We start from the raw sequence: 27,312 nt of genomic DNA on the forward strand, positions 1-27,312 counted from the left end.
ATAAACCGGTCAGACCGGTTTGGGTAACTTTGTCAAAATGCCAATTGGACTGCACCATTGCGTAGATCTCGTCGAGATGATCGAAATGCATATATAGATCGTCCAATTCGGAGTCCGGATGAGGGAGTTATGTCTCCTGGAAGACCTGCACCCCGGTCTGACCGGTCAGACCAGACCAGGGTGGTCAGACCGGTCCAGAGACCGGTCAGACCAGTCCGAAACAGCAAATCCGAGTTAGGAGTTGTATTTTGACATGGGATTTATTAGGGTTCCGACTCCTAATGGGTACAGACCTCCCCACCCTATATATGAAGGGCCACGGCCGATTGAGGTAATCCCAATCGAATCAACATATTTATTCTTTACTTTTTATCTCCAAACCCTAGCTTTTCCAACCCCTTGCTGTTCTTCGCTCATCTCTACGGCATTCGAGGGCGTTCTGGGTGGCCCGTCGACTCCAGGACAACCCTAGATCTGCGAGCTCCGACGAGGTCCCTCCCAAGCTCGTGGTTTTAGGTTTTCACGGCGTCTCTGCCTCAAGCTGTCTGACCGGTCTGAAGAACCGGTCTGACCGGTCTGCGCAGGACCTCGCTGGTGAGGATCGTTTGCGATCCGTGCGTGCTAGCGCATTCGTGTGTTGACCAGATTTGCGTCAACACATGCTTTATTTAAGTTTATGAGCAAAATAGTTGGAGCCATATATTAAGATTTTAGATTGCCTAATTCGCCCCTTCCCCCTCTTAATTAGACTACGTGCATCCAATTCCATTCACATAGTGCCACCATATAGAGCGTGTCCATGTCATAAACATCATATATTGTGGATCAACTCACAGAGACTACGTTAGTACTTACCAATGGAAAGCATGGCAAGACATGATTGAACCAGGAAGAATGAGGCTACGCTTGCATCCACACGAGCAACCTCTGATATGCAAATACTGATATGCAAATAGCATAAGCGGTCGCTGATAACCCAGGACATTCATGGCCCTGAAAACAAGGGTAAATGTGTGATCCAAGGTTTAACATTCTCTCTGACCTGTTTAAGCAAATTATATAAAAAACCTAGTTATCCATATACATACTGTTACATTAACATATATATTTACCCAGAGTAACACTAAACCCCGCAAACTAAGCACTTAAGACAGCTATGCTTGAAATTTCACCAAATATCCCTCACATTAGCTAGCACATTCTGTGGAATCCTAAATATGACGACTTAAATATAAAGATATGAAAGATCCTAGCTCAGTGAACAATAGACAATCATTTAATTTTCATCTGGATTTTCACAAACAATACAAAAACAAGGAAACCCAGATCCTGTCACCATCCTTCGACCTCTTCATAGCTACCAACTTTCGCCTTCACCTCACTTTTCGACTAAGAGTTGGGTTGCAATATGGACAAAGACTTTTCATCAACATGATGGCTTAACCCTGGAGTTAAGCTGATATATTTCATCTGGATTTTGACAATAGACAATCATTTAATTTTCCTCTGGATTTTGACAAACAATACAAAAACAAGGAAACGTAGACCCAGTCACTATCCTTCGACCTCTTCATGGCTGCCAACTTTCGCCTTCACCTCACTTCTCGACTAATAGTTAGGTTGCAATATGGACAAATACTTTTCATCATCCTGATGGCTTAACCCTTGATTTAAGCTGATATATTTCCCATTTCCATGTGTATATAAGTGATCTAGGAGGATTTATGCATTTTACTATTTTTCAAACTATGTTACTTAAGTTCTCTGCAGCCATTTATCGGGCAACCCACTTACATCAATTTGAATTATAATACAGAATGTGCGTACACAAATACATACGGACCTTGATGATGCCTCCAAGGAAACCGAGAGAGCCCAGCTTTGGAATAAGGTGGAACGGAAATTCTGCTCTCTCCCAATACTATCAAAGGAACCCACAGAAGAATCATAAAGTAAATTAAGCATCAGGAAGCACAACTGTAATATTAGATCGAAGGAGAAAACAAAATAAGTACTTATAAACCTAGAGGCTAGGTACAAGCAGACCTTGGGTATTATTGGGGCAACTTCATTCTCCATAAACCGCCGGATCTTGATTTGTAAACTGTTCTCCTCTGGCATCAGCAATTCATCAAGTTGATAGTAGTCGGATACTAGAAATCAAACAAAACATGTGTCACTTATAGATGATTATATATTCGGGGGAAAAGTTCATTTTACTATCCTCACCAATCTACTTCGTCTGTCTGCCCCCACCTTCCCTGCACAAACACGCCCCACCCCACCGCCACCCCCACCTTGAATAAAATTTAGGTTTAACTTACTCTCTCAAACTATTTTGATAGGTCCAATCAACCCTATAACGAAATCTATTAGTTAAGGGAGTAAATTGATCCTAACTTTTATTTGCAGTTGAAGCGGACAAAGTGAATTGGTGAAAGTGAGTGGCAAAAGGTTTCACCGAATTAGTTATTAGATCGATGCAGGAGGGCATATGGCTCAAACTTGTTGAAATTATTGGTGCAAAAAGGGGGATGTTGACAGCCAAAATTGGCACCAACCGGTTTGACCGGTAGGACCGAGCGGTCTGACCGGTCAAGGCACTGTGACCTGTCCGGCAGGGGCCGACCGGTCTGACCGGTCCAGATAGAGTCCGAGTACAACTAGATATTTTTATAGATTTAGATCTGTAAATATGATTTCTTGCGGGATAAGTCCACCCCACCCTATAAATATAAAGGGTCACGGCCGATTAAAAAACAATCGAACAAAATCAATACAAATTCTACTTTTTATCCTCTTCTCCAAACCCTAGCTTTTCCAACCCCTCTGCTGTTCTTCCTTCGTCTCCGCGACGTTTGAAGGCATTCTAGGTGGCCTGCCGATTCTAGAACAACCCTACGTGCGCCTACCCTGACGGGGTCCCTCCCGGGTTCGCGTTCGTCGGCCGTCGCCGATTCTCACCGGCGACCGGTCTGACCGGTCCTTTAGACCGGTCTGACCGCTCCACGCAGAGAGAGCTGCATCGAGCTCTTTCTCACGCCGCACGATCTAGTGCGTTCGTGTGTTGACCGAGATTTGCGTCAACATACTTTTTGGCGACTCCGCTGGGGAAGAAAGATCTTGGTTAATAAAACCGATCTAATCTACTCCAAGAAGATGGGCTCTAACACAGAAATCGACAAGGAGAACATCATCCCTTCATATGAGCATCTTCCGGAGGACGTTCGTTTGCTGCTGGAGGAGCGCAAGAAGAAGCGTGATGAAGAAGATCTACAAGCGGCGCTTGCGAGCATCAAGGTCGGTCGAGGTGGCAAGGTCACCAAGATCAAAGAGATCGACTTCACTTCTACCTCCTCGGATGCATCTACTGAGGTAACACCTGCTGCAACTGCTCCACCTTCTGGTGTTACTATGGAATAAATTCAGAAATTGTTAGCTGAGCGTGATATTTATTGGGTTAATTGGCTTAGCTCTAAGGAAAGGGAATCGGCTGGTAAGAAACCAGAATCAGCCGATGAACCTCCATCTGTTTCTACTTCTGAATTTTATGTTCCTCAACCATCGGCAGCATCTCCTATGAGTCAACCTCAATATGGGATGCCAATAAATTATTTCAGTGGTCAAACTGTTACACCCACATACACTGATCCTATTATGAGTATTCCTAGTTCGGCCAACATTAGCCGAACGAACGAGATTGTTCAGTACACACCACCAGAAATCTCCAGGAATTCAGTGCCACACCCCGGTCCTATCTCCGATGAGATGTTCGACCGATATGTGCAGCGTTGGCAAAACCGGCAGAGACCGGTCAGACCGGTTCCCCCCAACCGGTCCGACCGGTCGTACCGACCGGACCGACCGGTCCATCCGGTCAGTTTGTTTCAAACCAGCGAGAGGTATCTACATCCACACAGCCAAATTCTTCAAGTAATTTTGATAAAATGCTTACTGATTATAAGAATGATTTGGCTAATTTGCTTAGAGAAAGTTTTGGAGTGGATGTTAGAAGCAAAACCCGCACATACCAAAAGCCGTATCCTACATCGTTTGATTCGGTTGCATACCCTGCTGGTTTTAGGTTGCCTGAGTTTGTTAAATTCAGTGGAGAAGATACTAGGAGTACTTTTGAGCATATTAGTCAGTATCTTGCCCAATTAGGAGAAGCTGGTTCAATAAACGAGTTGAAAGTGCGTTTATTTTCTTTATCCTTAACTGGAACCGCTTTCTCATGATTTTCATCATTGGCACCTAATTCTATTGTCTCATGGGAACAATTAGAGCAGAAGTTCCATGAGCACTTTTTCTGTGGGCATGATGAGCTTAAATTGTCTCACTTAACATCGGTTAGACAATCGCGTGATGAATCTGTCAATGATTATATAAGACGATTCCGCGATACAAAAAACCGATGCTTTAGTGTGAATATTGCAGAAAAGGATTTAGCTGATTTGGCTTTTAATGGCTTGCGCTCTCATATTAAAGAAAGATTAGAGGGCTATGATTTCTTTACCGTTACTCAGGTGCATCAAAGAGCTTTGGCTATAGAAAGCCGAAGCAAAGAGCCTCAGGAGTCTCAAAGACATCATCGTTCTAGTGTGCATACTTTAGAATGCAATTCAAATTGTTCGGACGATGAATCTAATGATGTGTATGCTGCTGAGTTTGCTTGGCCATCTCAAGCTAAACCATTTACTTGTTCTGCTCTTAAGCCGATTCAGAGAAATCGGCAAGATGAGAAATTTACTTTTGATGTATCCAAAGGCGAAAGGATATTTGATGAGTTATATAGGATTGGATACGTCAAGATGTCACATACTTTACCGCCGCCTGAAGAGTTGAAGCGGCGAGCATATTGCAAGTTTCATAATACTTTTTCACATGCTACTAATGATTGCAATGTGTTACGTAGACAAATTCAATCGGCCATTAATGAAGGACGATTGGTTCTTTCTAATATGCAAATTGATCAGACTCCTTTCCCGGTCCATATGTTAGAATTGAATAATCCTAAAGTGCTAGTTCGGCCGAGTCAAGCCGAATCAACCAAGGGGAAGAATGTAGTTATTGGTGATGAAAGACCTGAAAGGAAGCTGACACAGAAGATCCCTCAAGGTGCAAAAACACTCGGGGGGCAAGACAAGAAGAAGGCCGACAACAAGTCGACCGGTCTGACCGGCCACAGCGGCGGTCTGACCGGTTCGACCGGTCTGACCGGTCATGGGACCGGTCTGACCGGTGCGCCCAGTAAATCTGGGAACTCCTCCACAATTAAGACAAGGCCGAGTTTTAGAGAACTCTTGGCTAGATATGAGAAGAAAGGGAGTGCTCAGAGACAGAAGGGGCCACCAAGCAAAGTCAAGGATACGGGATCATCGTCAAAACATCAAGAACAATCGAGTCAGAGTAATTATACTTCATCTAGTGGACCGATTGCTCCATGGTATTGTTAGTATCCTTACTTTTATACACCTATGGATTATAGTAGGATGCATATGCAATCATATTATATTCAATATCCTCCTATGTATCCAAATCATGCATTATTACAAAGACCGATTGTTGCTAGCAATAATCCGGTCAAGCATGATGTTGATTGCAGCAAAGAGAATGGGAAGAGCAAGGAGCAAGATTCGAAGTATTTACAGCCGAGGTGGTGTCCCTCAGGTTTGTCTCATACTCAGAAGCGAAGGCTGCAACGTATGCGCAAGAAGGAGGCAATGGGACAACAAGTGGAGACCGTGCGAAAGACGTCAGCGACAATGAAGAAGGTGTGGCGGCCCAAACAAGTTGTTTCAACATTGACTTGAGCAAAACATGGCCGATGTAGTGTTAATCATCGCCCTTAGACAATTTTGGCTCAGAAGAATGTTTTTTGGTAAGCAAGCTTTACCAAAAAACAGGGGGGCATATGTTGACAGCCAAAATTGGCACCAACCGGTCTGACCGGTAGGACCGAGCGGTCTGACCGGTCAAGGCACTGTGACCTGTCCGGCAGGGGCCGACCGGTCTGACCGGTAGGTCCGATCGGTCTGACCGGTCCAGATAGAGTCCGAGTACAACTAGATATTTTTATAGATTTAGATCTGTAAACAGGATTTCTTGCGGGATAAGTCCACCCCACCCTATAAATATAAAGGGTCACGGCCGATTAAAAAAACAATCGAACAAAATCAATACAAATTCTACTTTTTATCCTCTTCTCCAAACCCTAGCTTTTCCAACCCCCTCTGCTGTTCTTCCTTCGTCTCCGCGACGTTTGAAGGCGTTCTAGGTGGCCTGCAGATTCTAGAACAACACTACGTGCGCCTACCCTGACGGGGTCCCTCCCGGGTTCGCGTTCGTCGGCCGTCGCCGATTCTCACCGGCGACCGGTCTGACCGGTCCTTTAGACCGGTCTGACCGCTCCACGCAGAGAGAGCTGCATCGAGCTCTTTCTCGCGCCGCACGATCTAGTGCGTTCGTGTGTTGACCGAGATTTGCGTCAACAGGGGAACTAAGTGGTTTCAGTTTCCTACACCAAAGCGTCTAATCATTCCCACCAAATGCCACAACAACCTTGATTAGAGGCTTTTAATTTATTAAAAGCATCTAATCGTTCCCACCAATCAAAACTTTGCACTGAGTAGTTAAGTTTGTGGGTGTGTGCAGTTGACGTACCTGCTGCTGGAAAGGCTAATGCTGCCGGTGTTAGCCGAGGGCAAGCGACGGACATGTCGAACGCCGGCCTTTGAAGCTCTGAAGGCCTCATGTTGTTCTTTGGAACGATCTCCACAGAGACTGTTTTGGTATTGCCAAAAACTGTAAGCGAGAGTTAGCGCGTTGTTGTATAGTTGTACATGTGTTTTTATACAACACGAACTGGATGCAGCAATGGATCGGAGGCCGGAAACACTGACCAGCTGTCTAGTACTCTAATGTGTACGAGATGGAGTACTCAACCCATGTGGAAGTTCAAAAAAATGGTATCAACGCGTTTAATATAGTGAAGCTTACTTAAACATATGGTAATTGAGAATTCTAAGCACATATTAGCACTCCTACTCTTGCTGAAGTTTCTGAGTCTTGGCTAAAATTTAACACACCCCAATAGCACTTCTGTTTGGATTGGCTAGTGCTAAACTTTAGTGCTTTTAGTACTGGTTGGATCCAAATGACCCCTAAGTAATTAAGGCTTTAACACAAGTCAGGTGTTAGTATTACGTTTGCCAAAGATTGGCACTCGAAACGTTAATGTCACTAAGCTCCACCCGTGCAGTTGTCGGCACAAGGAGCTATAAGTATATATGTCAAAGTTTTTTTTTCCAATGACTGATGTGGTTATTATGATTTGACCCCGAAAGTTTGTGTTTTTCAATAAAAACTGTAATGTTGGAAGTGCTGCTTCCAAATCTACAAATTTATTTCTGGCAAAAACCTGCCACTTTAAGGATAGATGATTGGCTAGCTTAGTAAGTTTATGATAATTGTAAGTTGACCTACATGCTAAATATGGCGGCTACATGGAATTTGAATATCATTATTTTAAGGCGGCTACGCGGTTTTCGCAGGAAGAAATAGGTGGCTACAGAATGACATGAAAGTTGTCACATGCACCCGCTGACTTCCAAGATGGGTTTATTGTTGCGTACTCCTTATGTAGGGATCCTTGGAAGGATAAGCCCATCCACTCAAAAATACTCTATTTTTAGACAAGTTGCGTGTCAAGTTTAAACTCTCAATGTCAAAATATTCTTTCTAAAACATAATAAAAACCATAAACGTGGGTACGGTGGTTGTCATCTAGCATTTGCGTTTAAATATAAGCTTATTTATTTTTGGTCTCGCTCTTTGAGAGCACAATCCAAAAAGCCAGAGGCTGGAACAGTAGTAATGAATGGCTTAGATAACGTATGCACGGAGACAGGAATAAATTTCCTTTTTCTAATAGAAAATTGTGTTCAAAAGTACGCTTAAAACATACTTGAGTGGCTTTTTTCGGAGCAAATATACTTATAGGCTTTTTTCACATGATGCTATATCTCATATGCGTATTGGCTCATGAAAAATGCATGCTCCACCATTTCTTCTAGGCCACAAAAACAACATGCATCAGGAACAGGAATATGACTGTTTTAGTTGTGTTCCACCAGTTAGCAGGCAGTTATGAGCCATTCTCCATAAAATTATTTTCATTTTTGGTGGCGCTTGGATGGTCCATAGTCGTTTCCGTAATCCATATGTCTCCCAAAAATCTGAGGTTTCACCTTTATCATTTTCACTTAAAAAGCTATGAAAGCTTTCCAGTCTTGTAAGAGAATATGCTGATTTGACTGTGTATGTGCCTGATTTGGAGTATGACCAAGCTGGGAAGTCGTCACAATGAGTATGACATAAGGTTATTGTAGAATACTAGGTAAGTGCCCGTGCGTTGCAACGGGATAGCTAATTTTTTTTATAAAAACACACAGATCGCACGATAATAATAATATATATAGTAAAATTAAATATCAATGTTAATAACATTTAATCCAAAAAGCAACAAGAGCAACAAAATTTTTCATGAGATTTGGAACTGTGTAAGGATTATCATCGAGCAAACATTAATATATCCATATTTTGCTATATGTTTTAATTTGTAGTCTTTTAAGAAACTTTATGTACAGATTATCACACAAGCTTGCTTAGTCTGAATACACTGTCAATGCAGTTCAATGCCAAGGAGAATTACTTCAATAGTCTCAATTATAAAGTTAACATTTTTCAAAAAAAAATCACAAACATGTTCTCCAAATAAATAAACTTGTACAATTCCACCCTAAATAGATAAGTAAGATTTTATAGTAACAAAAGGAACTGATCAATGAACATAACTACTAATGGCCCTTTTCCCCACCCCCTTCTAATTTAACTGGCTCAGTCACCTTATCTCATGAACTGCTGCTCCTACACCCGCTGAAGCATAGGAATATATACATGATATAGTAGCAAAGGCAGTGAAGGAGATGGAGCTCACATGCCTCCCTGTTCACCTGCAGCGTCCACTCGTCCTCGGGGTCGGACACGTAATAGTCGTAGATAATAATATTTATAAGCTTTTGCTTCTCGATGGCCTGGTAGCTGGTACTCCATGACATTGGTGATCTCCCCCTGTTGGCATTGTCGTCAGGCTTAAAGCATAGCTATCAGGTACTGTAATCACACATGAAGCAAGTGTTTGTGGCACCAATCGCAGTAATTTTGAAAACACAAAACAAACTACCAAGAGATTTTGGCAATTAAATTCAAGTTGACTACTTAAAGCATATTTGTAATGGGCTAATGGCTATCAGGCATATCACCATCTACTGCTCCCAGTGACTGATTCTTGGCAACAATTCATTCCTTAGATGCTCAATTCAAAAATATTTCTTCTAAACTGATATAAACAGAACCATATGACCGATTGGCCAATTAAAAAATTTGGCGCAACTGAGGGTCTTGGTGACTACTTGTGGTCCCAATGATGCAACATCTCCACCAGTAATTAGTACATATTCTAATACCTCGAAGTGGTGACAATATTACTGGGACAACAGTATTTCAAAAGTTTTTATTAGTGCTGACGACCTAAGTATGGTACATTAAATTGTAGGGCACTAATATTCATTATGCAGTTGAGAATTTATTCTAAACCTTGTGCTTCATGACTTAAAGTTTTAGGTCTTAATAGGCACACCATATCTAATATGCAAATGGATAAATCTCTACCAAAAGCGTCTGCACCTGCAATAGGAATAGGAAAAATAAATGCAGTTCCAAATGAGCTACAGGAAAGCAAATAAAAGGTTCCCTAGATGAATCCTGAATTCATAAATGAGCACTGTAAGTTTGTCATTTGATTGTCTATTCAATTATTCAACATCATGATTTCATGAAGGAATGGAACATGGTTCTAGAAGTATCTGCCTATAGTGAATCCCCTTCGGATTCCTAAGTTTACACAAGCATTAAAAATAATTAAACTTTACTCATAATATAAATTATCTGTAATATTACAAATAGAGCCTTTGTAGCCGAAGAAGTATAAACCATATGTTTTTTAAGTGAACAAGAAAGCAAATCAAAGAACATAATATCTAGTACTGAAGATATTGGGCAAAATTTCATGGCAATGCTTGTAGTAAAGCTCAGAATGAACCATTACGAGCAAAAAAGCAAGCAAACTATTAATGTGATCAAGACTGTTATAAATTTAAGCGCACATTGGCTCTACTAAAGAATGCCATGTTCTCAGTATAGAAGGCAAAAGCAGGATTTGATGATATAAATTTAATGAGACTGAGAGTTGCACATAGCTATGACTATATGAGAAAAAGATTAGGAAGCCATACTGATCCAAACAAGAAGTATCAGGATTCTGTCTATCATCAAGTATCAAGGGGGCAACTGCTTGCCTGACATGCTTCAGCTCATCGCAGGCAGATCCAGCATACTGTTTACAGTTATAGGTCCTGCATACTATTTACAGCAAAAGGTTAAGAAAGTTAGCAACTGCTTTGCCGAAGGTTTGTATACGATGGCATGTAACCTACAATGAAGTGCCTGAATGGCCTCATGCAGTGTAAACCATGCGTCGCACTGCAATGCACTCTTGCATATCTCGGCAATGGCACGCGCAGCGAGCAGTGGCTCACCGCCCTCACCCTCATGTACCCTTTTGTGTCCTCTCCTCTAGCGACCAGTGGAGACTACGAGAAGTTGTGGAGGCACGAGCAGCACCACAAAAGAATGGAGGTTGAGGCAAACCATCAGGCAACCCATCACCAAGTGCACTGCCTTGAATCATGACGAACTTCACCATTGGTTTCTGCCTAATAGCAACAGAGATTACTCCATAAATAAGTAAAACCTTACTTTATCAACACTGAATGGTGCAGAAACGCAATACCTTGTCCTCAAAATCATGAGTTTTGCTGACTCCCTCATTTTTCTAATGTGGTCATGTGGAATCAACCAAATTAGCACCTGCATAATTATAGGCACAAATTACTTGAATAAGATCAACGAAGCAAGTTATCAGTAACAATGATCAACAACACGATGCCAAGAGTTAGTATAGACCAGTGGCAAGTCTTGAACTGGCATAGCAGGTGGATCGTTCATGCACATGAAGAGCAGCAAAAGGGGGCGACAGAGGCAGTGCCAAGATCCAGCAGGCTGCCCGCACTATCCCTGGCTCTATCATCTTTCTCAAGCCATCTTGTGCTTTCTCTTAGAACAACAGCAATGCACAATTAAAATGCACCCAATTGAAGCAAGTGACTAAAAACAAAGCCACCATTTTCGTAATGACTCTTCTAAATCTCATATCTAGCTTTCCGTCAACCGTCGACCTATTCTAGAACAATAAACGAAAATTTTTATGTGTATGCATACTGTAGGCAGGCATTGAAGCAACAAAATAATTGTAACGATGAGCATTGGGGGTAACAAAATTACCTCCTTGCGACTGACAGTATGTTAAGCCTGAAACCATGCAGATGCAGTGAACCAATGCAAAATCAGGTAACAGGGCCCTTGGGGCATTTCATCGAGCAGTTCAAGGGCACAGGCCACCAAGCGGAAAGGAAACAACAGATGAGCTTGACTGGTGGCTTCACGGTGATCGAAGATGAAGGGAATCGGAGCCAATTGAAACACAGCATCATCCCATGCAAAGGGACGACTTACATGGTCGTGGAGGCAAGGTCGGAGCGCCGGTGTCAGTCGAGCCTCCCAGGGAGGTGGCCGGGTTCGTGGCCGCTGCTGGCATCGAAGATATGGCACATGGAAGCATATTCGTATCCACTGTACAGAAGCAGAACTTGATACAAGAACAGAGCACATGGAACAAGAACCACGAGGCAGGAGGGAGAGTGAGAGGAAGCAGGAGCCGGCGGGGACGACGGCAACGGAGACTCGACATCACGGGTTTGGGAAGGGCGGTGGCGGGCTAGGTGTACCTGTGGAGGTCCAACGCCGGTTGTCCTCGTCGCCTGATCAAGCCGATGCAGGGAAGTAGGGGACGTCGATGCAGGTGCCGACCCGGACCTTGGCAGCGTCCGCGTCGCGGACCGGGACGGCGCTGATCGGCCCGGTGTGCTCCGGTGCGGCGGCAGGCTAGGTGTACCTGTGGAGGTCCAACGCCGGTCGTCCTCGTCGCCGGATTACGCCGATGCAGGGAAGGAGGGGACGTCGATGCAGGTGCCGACCCGGACCTTGGCGGCGTCCGCGTCGCGGACCTGGCCGGCGCTGATCGGCCCGGTGTGCTCCGGTGCGGCGGCGGGCTAGGTGTACCTGTGGAGGTCCAACGCCGGTAGTCCTCGTCGCCGGATTACGCCGATGCAGGGAAGGAGGGGACGTCGACGCAGGGGTCGACCCGGACCTTGGCGGCGTCCGCGTCGCGGACCTGGCCAGCGCGACGGCGTGGGTGATCCGGCTGCGGCGTCGGCGTTGGTGATCCGGAGCGCGATGCGGAGCTGCGCGCGGCGGCGTTGCGGTGCGCGATGAGCGGGATGGGAGGCGGGATGGAAGGCGGGACGATGGGCCTGCGTGGAAGCGTTGATCACGGATATGCGATGGGTGGCAGGGTGGGTTTTGAATTTGAATGGATCCTATGGCGCTGGTGCACTTGTTCGTCTGTCGTGTGATCGGAGGGTCGAGATAGAGGCCTGGCTGACCCAAAACCATGGTCGCACCAAGCCGGCGTCCCTCTTATACAATTTTTAGGAGTAGAGAGAAGACATTCTTAGCATCATCTTCGTTTAAATATGATTGTATCATCTCCACATTCCAGCTACCTGTAACCTCATCTATAAGAGCATTCACATTCAAGTCATCCGGTACGGGAGCAACTGGTTTACGCCTGTAGGAATTTTTAATCCAGTGATCCTTAGTTATGTGGATAATTTTTCCATCTCCTACTCTCCAGATGACACCCTTCATCATTAGCTCCTTACTAATGGCCCGTTTTTAGGCCCGTGCAGCCCATGCAACCGCACAGGGCCCCCAAATTTCAGAGGCCCCCCCCAAAATATAATGAGTATACTAGGTATAGTTATATAGTAGGCTTTGTTTTTGTTATCTTTTGACCCAATACGAAGCAATTGTGGCCCAAATATGTCACAGAAGAGGAAACGTGCTGCTCGATCATTGTCTTTCGATCCAATCCGCAGACCGCATCGCAATCATTTCCACTTCCGCCGCCACCGCTCGACAGGCACGACGTGAGTCGCCACATCTGCACTTCCACCTTCCGGACTTCGCTGGGCACTCACAGGCCGCAGCAATCGAGCAAGCTTGCACAATAGGCCACTAGGGCCCCAGTTCATAGTTTCACACAAGGCCTCCGGATTTGCCAGTACGGCCTTGCTTACCATACATAAGGCTGCACCATGTGAAAGATGAACTTCGATGTCGGGGCGCATTCAAGAATGTGCATTGAGGGAAGTGGCGCCCTTTGAGTACTCTAGCACAAAGTGAATAAGGTTCAGTAAGAATTTCCTAAAATTGCTTGCCCAGCATTGCTTGGTTGAAGAGTTAAATATCTCGAAATCCCATTCTTCCCATAGCTTTAGGGGTTGTCAGCCACTCCCATGAGCCCCAGTGCATTTTCTTCTTACCATCTTCAACACCCCACCAGTAATTGTTGTCCTCATTTTGTTATAAACTGCAACTGGCAACCAGAAGCAGCTCATAATGTATATTGGGATTGCTAGGATGACTGAATTTAACATTACTTCCTTCCCGACTCTTGAGAGAGCTCAATCACTCCATCCTCTTACCTTCGTCCACATTCGGTCAGGTAGGAAATTGGAAGTGCTTGAAGGGGATCTCCCTAGTCCCTTCCCAACTTGACATTCCAAAATAATTTTATTGAACGGCCTCAGAGTGAACATTAAGGTATGTCTTTACTCTCTATTCTTCACCTTCTCTGGGCAATGATCACCAAAAAATAATGAGGATTTTTTAAAATTGATCTGTTGTCCTAAACCTTGACTATAAAGTCACAGTACTTCATTGAGAGCTTGAAGGTTCTTGACATTCCCTCTGGTAAAGAAAATGCTATCATCTGCAAAAGGAAGGTGGGATATTGCTGGACCAAATTTTCCATTTTTTACTCCTTTTATTTACAGTCAGCTTTTTTTTCTTCATTAAACAAGATAGGCCTTCCGCACATAGAAGAAAGAGATACGGACTAATAGGATCTCCTTCTGCACATTAGACAAAAGGCTGAAAGAGTTCACCATTAACCCGTAGAGCATACCTGACCTTTGTCACACATCTCATTACAGTATGAATCCATTCGTCAGATAAACCCATCTTGTTCATAACTACTTGAAGGTATTTCCATTCGACTCTATCATAAGCCTTCATCATATCTATTTTCAGAGCAAAGAATGGTGTATTGGCCTTTTGTCTCATAATAGTATGCATGCACTCATATGCAACTAAGACATTATCTATCTATAATAAGCCTGCCAGAGATAAAAGCACTTTGCTCAGGCTTTGAAATCTTCGGAATTAAAACAATAGTTGTACCACACAGGCCATCCAGCATAACATCACCTTGTAAGAAGCTCCAAATAGCTGAGCAGATATTATTAGCCTGAAAAAATTGCAATGACGCCGGTAGAACAACACCGGGAAACCACCATGGCCAGATGCTTTTGTGGGACCATCTGGAATAAGGCTTCACGGATCTTCTCGCCTGTATAGGGTTGCACAACACTTCATTGGTGTTTTGATCTATCATACATGGTATGACCCTAAGAATACTATCGATGCTGTCATAATGCTCGGTAGAAAATGGTTTTACATAGAAATTATGAACCATACTTTTAAGCTCTTCCTTGTTTCAGATTTTGTGCCATCATCTTTCAACAAATATGAGATTCTACTAGTTTTCCTCCTAGTAGAAGATCTGGCATGGAAAAATGAAGTATTTCGGTCACCCTCTTCGAGCCAATCCATTCTAGAGTGCTGTCCAGCCATAATTTCTTCACATCCGAACAAGTCACACAGTTTACGTTCAATTGCCCTCTCTTCATTTGAATAGGCTGGTGTGGATCTTGAGGAACGATCCATTGCCAACCGGTGTTCGAATTTCTTGATATCCTTTTGGATGGACCCAAAAGTATTTGTGCTCCACTATTTCATAGAAATTTCGATTTTGCCCAAATTTGACCAAATGGACTAAAGGTTCTTTGGGCCCACAAAGCCCTCGTTCCATTTCCTTTCCACAACTTCATTATAGTGTTGCCCTTGCCCATATCGCTTCATATCTAATGTTGTGATCAAATTTACTCTTGTCTTTGTGTCCCGAATTACTATTGATTGATATTAGAATGGCATAGTTATCTGAAGTTGATGTGATGATGTTTTGACCATGGTATTCATCAAGAAATTCGATAAATTTTCCATTTTCTACTGCTCAGTCCAAGCGAACTTTAACATTATTGTTCCTTTCCTGCCTATTGTTCCATGTATAGTTTGGCCAAGAAAAACCCAAATCAACCAAATCACAATCGTCTAGGCATTCCCTAAATAGTCTCATTTGATTTTCCCCTCTATCTCCTCTGCTCAAATGTTCATCCTTACTCAAGGCTTTGTTGAAATCCCCAGCACAAATCCAAGGTCCAAACCACATGGAACGTACAAAAGAGTAGGAGATCCCAAAATTTATGCCGCTGTTCAGTTTTGGGCTCACCCTATACAAAAGAGGCTCTCCACCATTCATTTGCTTCTGAACAAACCAGCTCCACTCCACTAAAAAGTAGCTCCACTCCATCAATTTTGTGGAGCAGGTGCTCCACCAAAACTGGAGCGGGTGAAGTTGCTAGATATTACCTACCATACCACTGTTAAGTGGGAAAAAATGGTTCGATTCTATTCTATTCGCAGTCAATAGGTCTTCTTCCCCTCGCATAGAGGCTCCCCTCGTTGGATTTCGCCAACCTAACGCCGGAATCCCGCCACCGCCGACGTTGGGATGCGCCGCCGCCGCTGCCCATCAGGATCCCACCGCCCATAGCCCCGCCGCCTCCCGCCCTCGCCAAAACTCGCTGCTGCGGCCCTTGGTGTGGACCGCCGCCTCCCGCCCTCACCGAATCCCGCCGCCGCCGCCATCCTCGGGATCGCGCCACTACCGCCGCCATCGGGTTCGCGCCACCACCGCCATCAGTTTCGCACCACAGCTGCCTGTTGGTTCGCGCCGCTGCTGTCGGTCATCGAGTATCCCACCGCCAACATCGCCCTTGGTGCTCCTCGCACCGCTGCCCACCCTTGGGGCTCCTCGTGCTGCTGTGGATATCATCAGGCACGGAAAAAGAAAGAGCCGTGAATCACATGCGCGGAGGGAGAAGCCTTCCTCTCTATGACAACTTGGGCCCACAATGGTTAGTGGAGTGGAGTGGAGCCAAACATGATGAGAAAAAAATTGATGGAGTGGAGCTGGGAGGTGGAGCAGATTTCCTGGAGTTGAGCATCTTTTTTGAGAGTGGAGGCTCCAAACAGACCCTTAGTACCACCAGATTTTTTTCAGTGCGATCAAGGTCACTATTGTTGTGATGAACAATGGAAACCTAATCATGCTAAGTTTTATACCGTAGGCTCCATCGTTCTCCCGTGAAAGCCAATTCCATACTCATGTCTGATTTGAATACTCTGCACTTCCTGAATACACACATGCCTTATGGTCTGCTTAGCCCGGCCTATTTGATTTATGTATTTTTCTATTTTTTAGTTTCCAATTTGATACACTAGGCCTATACTGTTTTTGTAAGATTGTTATAATGAGTAGGATATATTGCTTGAGCCCCTTGGGCTGATTATGTAGGAGTACATGGCTTGGAGGACAAGTAGCCTCTCATAGAGATAAGGAAGGTTATTCTGGGATTATAATCAATCCTAAACTAACCATATCCGAAGTTGCCTAATACTATACTCTAACATCCCCCCGCAGTCGTAGCGGTAACAACACGAACGGACATACTAGAGAACAATGGAGATATCCCCTCTCAGGCATAAAGCTGGTGCGAACGCTTTGACTGGAGTAGCTCATGCAAATGATAGCCCTTAGTGCCGAAGTAGCCAAGGTCGAGGCGGAGGTGGTCGAAGCCGTGGAGGAGGGCACGGTCCGAAGTGTCAACGAAGGCGTACGAATGCACAAAATTAGCAGTTTCTTGCCAACATGTTTAGAAGGACGATGAGCCGACTACAATGTTAGATGCTGTAACTAAAGAGCATGAAAATTGGTTTTGCAGTAAAAGCATTTTCCTATAAGTAATCATAAATAGATCAATTTTCAGCTACTCTAAGCAAGATAAATCGGGAAAGGCATGCAAACTTATCTAAACAAATCCAAGAAAATTATCATAGAAACTAGGCATGAAAACAAAGCTAACAAAACTGGTTTTACTATTTTCTCACTTTCCAGCAAAAAGTTCTATATTAAACCATTTTCAGACAACGCATAAGGAAACAAGCTAAAACTTTGATTAACAGCAAGGAAGCATGTGAACAAGTTGCACCACTGAAAACTACACCTCACAAGAAGTCTAACAAAATTTGGTTTGGCATTTTTCCAGCAGTATACAAATAACTAAACATTAAACTCACTTTTGCAAGATAAAACTATAGATAAATCTATAGCAAGGTAACATGCAAAACAATATTTTTCCTAAGTAGATCTCAGCTAGAGGAATCCAACAAAACAAGTTTTGCATTTTTCCGAGGTATGTAGAATTTTCTACACATTTTTCAACATTGCAACACAAATAAACCTAAAGAAACCCTAACAAAAATTGCTAGGTCCACCCGAGGACAGCCACACCCGCATGCGCCCCCGGGCCAAGTCAAGGCAGGCCGGGCGGCCTTGACCCGGGGCGTGCACGGCGGAGGCAGGGCCGGAGCGGCCAAGGAAGGCGCGCACGGGGAGAAGGAGGTGGCGGCGAGCCTCACCGGCGGTGGCGCAGGCGAGGAGCGGCGGCGGAGGAGCGGCGCGACGAACAAGGGCGGCGGCGAGCGGAGGCGCTCGCCGGCGGCCCTGCAGGGAGGGGGAGGAGGCCGGGTTAGGGCCCAAATCGGTCAAGGATGGGGAGGACTAGGTGGCGCGCGTGCTAGATCGGGGAGGACCTCACCGGCAGCGACAAATCGCAGCGGCGACGGAGCTCGGGGGCGGCGGCAATGGAGAAGGGGGAAGGGCTAGGGTTTGAGGCAGGGAAGCCGGTCGGGCACGGGAGCTAGGGGGGAGGGGGAGCGGGCGGCCGTGCGGATAAGGACGCACGCGAAGCGAGGATCGCTGGTGCGTGGCGCGAGGATGGCCGGCGGCGGCGACGCGTGCGTGCGGTGCTGAGCGGAACAGAGAGAGGGGAAGAGAGAAAGAGAGAGAGGCTGACAGGTGGGCCCGGCGAGGGATTTTCATTTTCTTTTCTTTTCTTTTCTTTGGGCTGTGACAACTCTCCCCCCCTTAAGAAAATCTCGTCCCGAGATTTAGTTAGACAAGAGGGGAAGGATAAAACTCGGAGTTGGTTGAGGCCATATTCACCTAGACAAGATAAACATCTAAGAGATGATGCACAAAGGCAGTGATGATGCGGTGTGATACATTCCTAGGGTTTTCTTGATGGTGACTGTGTCCACATATAACATCTAAAAAGATGAACTTCATAAACTAGTAATTTGGCCCGTGCTAACGCTACAGGTAAAAAAAATCTTTTAATGCAGCATAACCGATAAGTTAATGTTGGGTATACTAATAAGAAATGGAGCTACATATCAATCATGAAACAGTGGGCAACAAATATGCAGGTGACCAGGTCTGCATAGGCTATTTATGAGACATGTTTGTTTGTGAACATAAAAGTGGATTCTCTATGGCTTCCTACAATCCTCACACTTAACAGTTGCTCCTGATTACGGTTACTGAAAGCATTCAAGCCATTTATAGTCACCAAAGTATACAGACTACTATTTTCAAAGATAAATAAAACAAAGCACCAAGAACATAATTGCCTAGAAAATCCAACTATAGAGAAAGCATCGATACTGGACTCTGTTCCACCATCCGCCATCACACATCGGCATCTCCAAATTGAATCATCCATGTAGCATCACCAATAGAGTGAGCACCGGTCACACAAGCTGTCAAGCAGCATGGTTTGGATCCTAAGTTAGAAGCATAACTATTCATATTAACATTCATTTGACAATAACCATAGGTATGCCAAATCAGATCATTTGTGATGCATCTAAAATGTCTAAGATGCTTCCAATCCCTCCACCGAGAGAGACTCCCTGATACAGCTCCAATCAGATCCCAACACCTCATAAATACATATATATTAGAAAAATGTGTTTCCACAGAAGGAAATGATACCTTTTCTCTTTCTTCTCATCTTCTGAAGGCAACCAATTGACAGTATAAACAATGGTAGGGAAATTGACGCTGGCTGAACTTGCACAAGAAAAGGACCTCTATGGATCTATCTAGGATCACAAAAAAGATTGACATAGGACCATCTCTCTTCCATAAGAGCACCAAAGAGGACCAAAAAGGTTAACTTGCAAGAATGTCATTCAAAATCACTTTAAGGACAACAGTTACAACCTAAACCTTGGAGTTCTCTCCATGCAACAACGATTACAAAAGATAAATCACCAATGTGATTTCACATAAAAGAAAGATTATGACATAAGTACATAAGCTGGATGATCAATTTAAACTGCTATTTCTAAATGGGTCTAGTAATCAATATTTGATCCAGGTGGTTGCGCTATCAGAGTGCAAACCAGCCATGGTTCCTAAGCTCAGTTATATAGGCAAATTCTGCTAGCACCATTGGTAAGTGTCACCATATACCAGCTAGAAAAATGTCACCATATACCAGGTATATAAATAATGCTAGTAAGTGTGTCCGTGCTAACGGTATGGATAAATTGGATTCCTTCACACCTAAAATTTTCCAACGGCCCTACCATCTTCCTTGCCTCCACACCAAAGTTGGCGAGCACCTTGAGATTGTTTACCAAAACATGTCCCTTCTTGGCAGTAATGTGCATGGCATGCAGGAACCAACGAATTAAGGACATCAAACATTAATAATTGGTCATGTACCAAGAATATGGCAGAATCAAAATCCAAAACCAATACAGGTACCAATGTCAGGAACACGCCGGAGAAACGACGCGGATCACGTCGCCGGCGAGCTCACGGCCAACACAAAAACTCACGCAAACACAGAGAACACGATCTCGTTTTTGGTGCTGTCAAACTTGGCAGCTTTTCATGGTCTATTGCTATGCTTATATAACAGATTACAAGGAAACTAATTTGGCCTTCTCAATCCGGCCGAGCACAATCAGAACTTTCTAAAATAAGCCATTAGCTAAACTAGGAAAGCACTAATCTAGCACCCAAGGATTACTATCAACAATCTCCTCCTAAGCCTTGTGGTGCGAACTACATACATCAATCAGGCCAATCTTAGAACGAAGTTCATGGAACTTGGTTTTGCCCAGCGGCTTCGTCAGAATGTCGCCCAGCTGTTCTTCGCTCCTGATGAACTCTACCTCGATTAGACCTTCTTCAATAGACTCCCGGACCAGGTGGTACTTCACTTGAATGTGCTTACTCTGGCCGTGGAGTACTGGATTCTTCATCAAAGCAATGGCGGACTTATTGTCCACCCTCAGCATTGGTACTCTTGGTGTTGATCCCTGCACCTCAGCTAGCACTCTGGCTAGCCACAATGCCTGACAAGCAGCATTAGCAGCTGCAATGTATTCAGCCTCGCAACTTGACTGCGCCACCACCTTTTGCTTCATAGACTGCCAGGTGACTGGGCTGCTGCTGAGAAAGAATATCACCCCTGTCGTGCTCTTCCTAGCATCGACATCCCCAGCATAATCGCTGTCACTGAAACCCGTTAGATGAGCCTCCTCCTTCTTCCTGCTAAACCAGAGACCCCAATTCTTGGTTCCCTCCACATAGCGCAGGATATGCTTCACTGCCATGAGATGATCCTCGCGTGGCTCCTCCAGGAAGCGACTCACATATCCAACAGCAAACGCAAGGTCAGGGCGAGTGTTGACCAAGTACCTCAGGCTCCCAACGATGCTCCGGTATGCTGTTGCGTCCACCAGCGGCTCTGAACTGAACTTGCTCAGCTTCAGACGCGTCTCCATGGGCACCTGACAGGGATTACACCCTGCCATGCCGCTTCTCTCCAGGATCTTTGCAGCATAAGCACCTTGGCTGAGCGAGATGCCACTCGCGCCCTGCTTCACTTCAATGCCGAGGTAGTAGTGAAGCAGACCAAGATCACTCATCTTGAACGCAGCTGCCATCTCCTTCTTGAACCGCTTGATGTCGTCGCTGCTGCTGCCGGTGATAACCAGGTCGTCGACGTACACCCCGACCACCAGTTGTGCGCCCTGGTTTGGCCTGATGTAGATGGCATGCTCCGAGGGGCTCCTCCTGAAGCCGAGCGACAGCAGCGTGTCGTCTAGCTTCGCGTTCCAGGCACGCGGCGCTTGGTGCAGTCCGTACAGGGCCTTCCGCAGCTTGAACACCTTGTGTTCCTTGCCGGTGATGACGAAACCAGCAGGCTGCTCCACGTACACCTCCTCCTGCAGATCGCCGTTTAGGAACGCCGACTTGACGTCCATGTGGTGCACCTGCCACCCCTCGTGCGCCGCAAAGGCGATGAGCAAGCGCACCGAGTCCAGCCGCGCCACCGGAGCGAACACCTCATCGTAGTCGATGCCGTGTCGCTGCGCGTATCCCTTCACCACGAGACGCGCCTTGTGCTTGGACACCGCCCCGTGTTCATCCCTTTTGACCTTGAAGACCCACTTCAGCCCGATCGCCCGCCGCCCAGGTGGGAGATCAGCAAGCGACCAGGTCTTGTTGTCCTCGATCGACTCCATCTCCTCCATCATCGCCTTCCTCCAGCTTGGGCAGCGCTCTGCCTCAGCAAATGAGACTGGCTCATCGGGGCTCACTGCGTGCAGCTCCTCCATCAGCAGTGCTCGCGGCGCGAACCCGAGCGGTGATGTCGGCCCGAGGATGTTTTCGATCTTCCGGAACCGGAGCGGAGCCTCCTCATCATGGTCAGCGTCCAGATTGTCGTCGCCGCCTGCGGGTGGCGAGGCAAACTCCACTGCCTGCGCCCCGCCGGAACCTCCTGACGCCTCTCCCGCAGCGGCGTGTGGCGACAGTGGCGGTGTCGTGTCGCCGTCCGCAGGGGCCTCCCAAGGTGCCTCGACTGCACCCTCAGCAACCGTCGGAGGTCCCTGGCCCACGATGGAGTACTCCACCGTGAACACATCATCGTCGCCGTCCGCCACGCTAGAGCTGCTGCTGGCTGCCCAGTCCCACTGGGCTTGCTCGTCGAAGACAACATCCCGCGTCACATGGACGCTCTTGGTGATGGGATCGTAGGCGCGGTACGCCTTCGTCCCACGCTCGTAGCCGATGAAGATCATCTTGCGGCCACGATCCTCCAGCTTCGACAGGTGAGGTCGAGTGTTGCGGACGTAGACGATGCAGCCGAACGTCTTGAGGTGGTGCACTGCCGGCTTCTTCCCGTGCCATGCCTCGAACGGCGTCATGCCGTCCACACTCTTCGTCGGGCACCTGTTCAGCACATACACCGCTGTGCTTACCGCCTCGCCCCAGAACCAGCCAGGAAGCCCCTTCGCTTTGAGCATGCTCCTGGCTGTGGCCACCACAGTCCCATTCCGGCGTTCGACCACGCCGTTCTGTTGCGGACTGTAGGGCGCGGTGTGCTGCCGATGAACCCCGTCCGCCATGCAGTACTCCGCGAACTCGATCGAGGTGAATTCACCCCCTCGATCAGTTCGGAGTACCTTCAGCTTGACTCCAGACTCGCCTTCTGCCCGCGCCTGGATCTCCTTGATGGCAGCCGCAGCACGATCCTTCGAAGGAATCGCGGCTACCCACATATATCTGCTCAGGTCATCCACCAGAAGCAAGAAATACCTGTTGCCCCTTGGCGTCGCCGGCGTGATGGGACCGCAGAGGTCCCCGTGCACCAGTTCCAGACGTTCCCGCGCACGGTACTCTGCTTGCACCGGGAAGGATGTGCGCCTCTGCTTGCCCGCCTGGCAAGCCTCGCAGATCCTCTCCACCTGTCCGAGCTCTGGCAGCCCTCGAACCAGCTCCTCCCGAGCCAGCTTCCGGAGCGCCGCCATGTTGACGTGGCCGAAGCGCTCGTGCCAGCGCCACGCCACCTCGTCGTCGCGCCCACGCATCGCCAGGCACACCGGCTGTGCCATCTTGAGGTGGAGCAGGTACAGCCGGTTTGCCGCCCGCGGCGCCCTTGCCAGCAGTTGGCCGCCAGGCTCTCGGACCTTCATGACCCCAGAGCCTATCTCGATCTTGTACCCGACCTCTTCGAGTTGCCCGATGCTCACGATGTTCGTCGTCAGCCGGGGAATGAAGTAGACCCCGTCGAACGAGCGAAGCTCACCGTTCTTGCAGACGAACGTGACCGTCCCGCGTCCTTCGATGCGCGCCGCCGAGTCGTCGCCGAAACGCACGGTGCCCAGCACCGCCGTGTCCAACTTGGTGAAGGCGGCCCTAGACCCGGACATGTGGTTGGTTGCCCCGGTGTCCAGGACCCACGTCTCCGCCCCGCGCTCCTCCACCTCTCCGAGCTGGGCGAGCACCTTCTGCTCCCGGATCTCGATCTGAGATCCGGATCCCGCCTCCGCCGCTCCATGACTGCCACCACCATGCGCCTGCTCCGCCCTCTGTAGTGGCAGGACAGCACGCGGCAGCGGAATCGCCGTCGGGGAGGTGGTTGACGGGGATCCAATCGGCGGTGCCGAAGTGGATTGCGGCGGCGATGAATGGAGGATGGTCGGGGAGGCCTTGACGAGAAGGAGCGACGCCTCCTCATCCTCCTGGACGGCGTGAGCCTGCTCCTTCTTGGGCCGCGAGGGGCAGTCGCGGGCCCAGTGGCCTAACTTGCCACACCTCCTGCATTCATCACCAGTGGGCTTACCCGATGACGGCCCACCCGATGACCGGCCTCCACGCCCACGGCTGCGCCCGCGTCGTCCTCCTCCGCGACGCCCTGAGCCGCCGATTATGCCGCCGCCGGAATAGTTCGCCTCCCGCTTCTTCCGCCGGGCGTCCCACTCCTCCTCCGTGAGGTAGAGGCGCCCGTCGTGTTGCAACGACCCCGGAGCCTCCTCGAAGGCGTCCTCTGCCGCCTTCAGCCGCCCGACCAGATCGGAGACGGTGAGGGTCGTCACGTCGAGGAGCGTGGTGATCGAGATAACGATCTGTTTGAAGCGCGGTGGAACGCTCCGCATGATCTTACCAACGATCTTTCCTTCCTCGACTGGATCGCCGAGCGTGGCGAGGGTCGACGCCATGCTGTTGATGCGCAGCGCGTAGTCCTCAATGGACTCGCCTTCGCCGAACGTCGCCATATCGAACTTCCGCCGGAGTTGTTCCGCGGATGCTTTCTTGACGCGTTCGCTACCGACCCGCATCTCAGCGATGGTCTTCCAGGCCTCCTTTGCCGACTCCTTGCCGACGATGGCAGACACCATCTCCGGCGGCACCGCACTGCAGAGAGCTTCGAGTGCCATCATCTCGTCATGCTCGTCGGCGCCCCCCTTTTCGACGATGTTCCAAAGCGACCTCGCCTTCAACTTCACCTTCATCAGCAGTGCCCAGTCGGAGTAATTGGTCTTGGTGAGGACGGGGTAGCTACTCCCGCCGCTCACCTCACGAATCACCCGCTGGATCACGACGCCATCGCCGGCGGAGCTGTTGGCGAGCGTGTCACTCGGCTTCTTCTCGTCACCCATCAGTCCCCGGTCCGAAAACCGGCTCTGATGCCAAATGTCAGGAACACGCCGGAGAAACGACGCGGATCACGTCGCCGGCGAGCTCACGGCCAACACAAAAACTCACGCAAACACAGAGAACACGATCTCGTTTTTGGTGCTGTCAAACTTGGCAGCTTTTCATGGTCTATTGCTATGCTTATATAACAGATTACAAGGAAACTAATTTGGCCTTCTCAATCCGGCCGAGCACAATCAGAACTTTCTAAAATAAGCCATTAGCTAAACTAGGAAAGCACTAATCTAGCACCCAAGGATTACTATCAACAACCAATACACTGAACCATTGACATGGCCGCAATAAAAATCAAACTAACTCCCTTCCTTAATAATAAGTAAATTGACCAATAAAATAATTTTAGCTACCAATGTTGCCACAAGACACCAGAATCACATACTCTCCAATCTCAAGCAACAGCTTATGTTTCGATAAAAAGTTAAACGATAATTTGCACTGGGCATCACCATATGCATCCCAAGAATTTGATAAAGGTAATCTATCATCAACCAATCTGAACAGAGATGATTTTGCTAGAATTACACAAGAATTTTACACCATATGTCTGAAGGTGTATTCATTTTCACGGATAAAAGCAATCCAGGTGATATTACTTTGCACATACAAAACCTATTAAATAGGTGCATAATTTTCTAAGTTCTTAGGGAAATCGCAATAACAAAGAATACATACGCCTACCTGGAACAAAGACAAGAAGTCACGTAGCTGGCATCAATGCCTCATCCCTTGCGGATCCATACCAAACAGCTGAATGTACCTGGTAAGATCGCAAGGTAAATATCTCACATATGACAGTGTCGAAGCCAGCAATTAGTAGGCCTTCTTTTATGACATGATTTACCTGACTAAAGCAGACATGGGCTAAACGTTTCATCGAACAGCTTGACGGCGAGGGAAGCACTTGGAAAGCAGCGCAGGATCTGCAGGAGTGCTTTCGAAGGAGGTGTGACTTCCGGTTCCTCCTCCATATTGCACAGCAACTGATCTAGATCCAAGGCGGGCTGGATGTGTTGGAGACTGCGGTACGACGACGCGTCGAGGGGGCCTCATGGGGGAGTCGCAGTGCGAGGTGAGCTGCGGCGGACAGCCGTGGGCGGCGAGAGGAGCTGTAGCGGCGGCCAGCAGCGCGTGGAGCGGCGGCCGGCTAGCGTAGCAGCCGCGTCCGTGAGTGAAGCTGCAGGGGCATCCATGCCCGGCGAGGCAGCTTCTGCGCCGGCCGGCTTGGGGAGCCGCGTCCGGGCCGTGGGGCAGCAGCGGACCTCGAGCGGAGGGCAGCAGCGGCACCCGTCGTGGGCAGCCGCGGCCGGCGGGCGTGGCATCAGCGGCCGGCGGGGGAGCGGCGCGCCGGTGCAGGTGAGCCGCGACGCGCGGGAGGAGGATGGTCTGAGCGTCAAAGAAGGAGAAGGGAGGGTGAGAAAGAAAAAGGGTAAGGAGAGGAGAGCTGGGAATCGAACCGCCGCCGACGTGCGGCAGGAGCGCGGGAGGAGGCAGGGGAGGGGAGGGCGCGTTGAAGCGGACGATCCGAGCGTTTCTAGCCATTGATCTGAGTTGAATCATCACGGGATGAATCCTAGTTGTAGATTTCAAAGGAGTTGTAATCGTGGGTACAATTTTCTGGGTGTAGTAGAATTTGGTTGCTCAGCGGGGGACGTTTTCGTGGGTGGACACAGCGTAATTTAATATGTGCTTTAGAAGGTAGAGGAAATGGAACGTGGTATGGAGAGAACTTACTCATCGGAAAAGAATTCAGGGTATTCTTGACGTAATTGATCTTCACGCTCCCAAGTGGCTTCATTTTCGGTATGATTGCTCCATTGAACCTTTATAAACTTCACCATGTTACGCTTCACCTTTCTTTCATCTCGGTCAAGAATGACAATTGGATGTTTTTCGTAGGTAAGACCCGGTTGAAGTTCAAGTGACTCAAGGTCGACGGCGTCAGCTGGAACACGATGGCATTGCTTCAATTGAGAGATATGAAAGACATTATGCACTGCGGAGAGTGATTGAGGAAGTTCCAATTGATAAGCCACGGCTCCAACCTTCTTGATGATCCGAAAGGGTCCCACATAGCGTGGCGCTAATTTTCCTCTGACTTGAAAACGGCGTGTGCCCTTAAATGGAGAAACCTTGAGATAGACATAATCACCAATCTTGAGATGTAGTTCTCGGCGACGACGATCAGCATAAGTCTTCTGACGAGATTGAGCAATGCAAAGATTCTTACGAATAATCCTGACTTGGTCCTCGGCATCTTTCACCAAATCTGGACCAAAGAAAGGCCTTTCTCCCGATTCGGACCAATTGATCGGAGTTCTGCACCGTCTTCCATAGAGAGCTTCAAAAGGTGACATTTTGATACTTGCTTGGTAACTATTATTATAAGAGAACTCTGCAAATGG

At 47.5% G+C, this 27,312-nt stretch overlaps 1 protein-coding gene, 2 long non-coding RNA genes and 1 pseudogene across 8 annotated transcripts; all 4 read right to left on the minus strand.

Annotated features, from left to right (window-relative positions):
• LOC120671201 overlaps nt 1-6,754 on the minus strand; it is a 46,012-nt pseudogene extending 39,258 nt beyond the window's left edge.
• A 1,938-nt stretch (nt 6,755-8,692) lies between these two features.
• On the minus strand, nt 8,693-12,168 carry LOC120669899. Of its 6 annotated transcripts, XR_005672877.1 has the most exons (6): nt 11,464-11,989; nt 11,086-11,235; nt 10,913-10,989; nt 10,557-10,835; nt 10,356-10,482; nt 8,693-9,132 (listed from the first exon to the last, which is right to left on the minus strand). XR_005672877.1 is itself a non-coding variant. In XM_039949787.1 (3 exons), the coding sequence occupies exons 1-3, from the start codon at nt 11,498-11,500 to the stop codon at nt 8,913-8,915; spliced, it is 384 nt and encodes a 127-aa protein (XP_039805721.1). In that variant the 5' UTR covers nt 11,501-11,975; the 3' UTR covers nt 8,693-8,912. The 6 variants fall into 6 exon arrangements, 1 of the variants encoding a protein (XP_039805721.1); XR_005672876.1 differs by having other exon boundaries at nt 8,693-10,482; nt 10,557-10,831; nt 11,464-12,097; XR_005672874.1 differs by having other exon boundaries at nt 8,693-10,482; nt 11,464-11,993.
• A 6,590-nt stretch (nt 12,169-18,758) lies between these two features.
• Nucleotides 18,759-19,566, minus strand: LOC120670704. The gene is made up of 2 exons (XR_005673331.1): nt 19,382-19,566; nt 18,759-19,299 (listed from the first exon to the last, which is right to left on the minus strand). It is a non-coding gene; the product is annotated as an uncharacterized LOC120670704 (long non-coding RNA).
• Nucleotides 19,567-25,469: 5,903 nt separating this feature from the next.
• LOC120670703 lies at nt 25,470-26,378 on the minus strand. The gene is made up of 2 exons (XR_005673330.1): nt 25,752-26,378; nt 25,470-25,667 (listed from the first exon to the last, which is right to left on the minus strand). It is a non-coding gene; the product is annotated as an uncharacterized LOC120670703 (long non-coding RNA).
• Nucleotides 26,379-27,312: the final 934 nt, after the last annotated feature.

The sequence above is a fragment of the Panicum virgatum genome, chromosome 4N (genome assembly GCF_016808335.1).
Source record: "Panicum virgatum strain AP13 chromosome 4N, P.virgatum_v5, whole genome shotgun sequence".
Taxonomy (NCBI): domain Eukaryota; kingdom Viridiplantae; phylum Streptophyta; class Magnoliopsida; order Poales; family Poaceae; genus Panicum; species Panicum virgatum.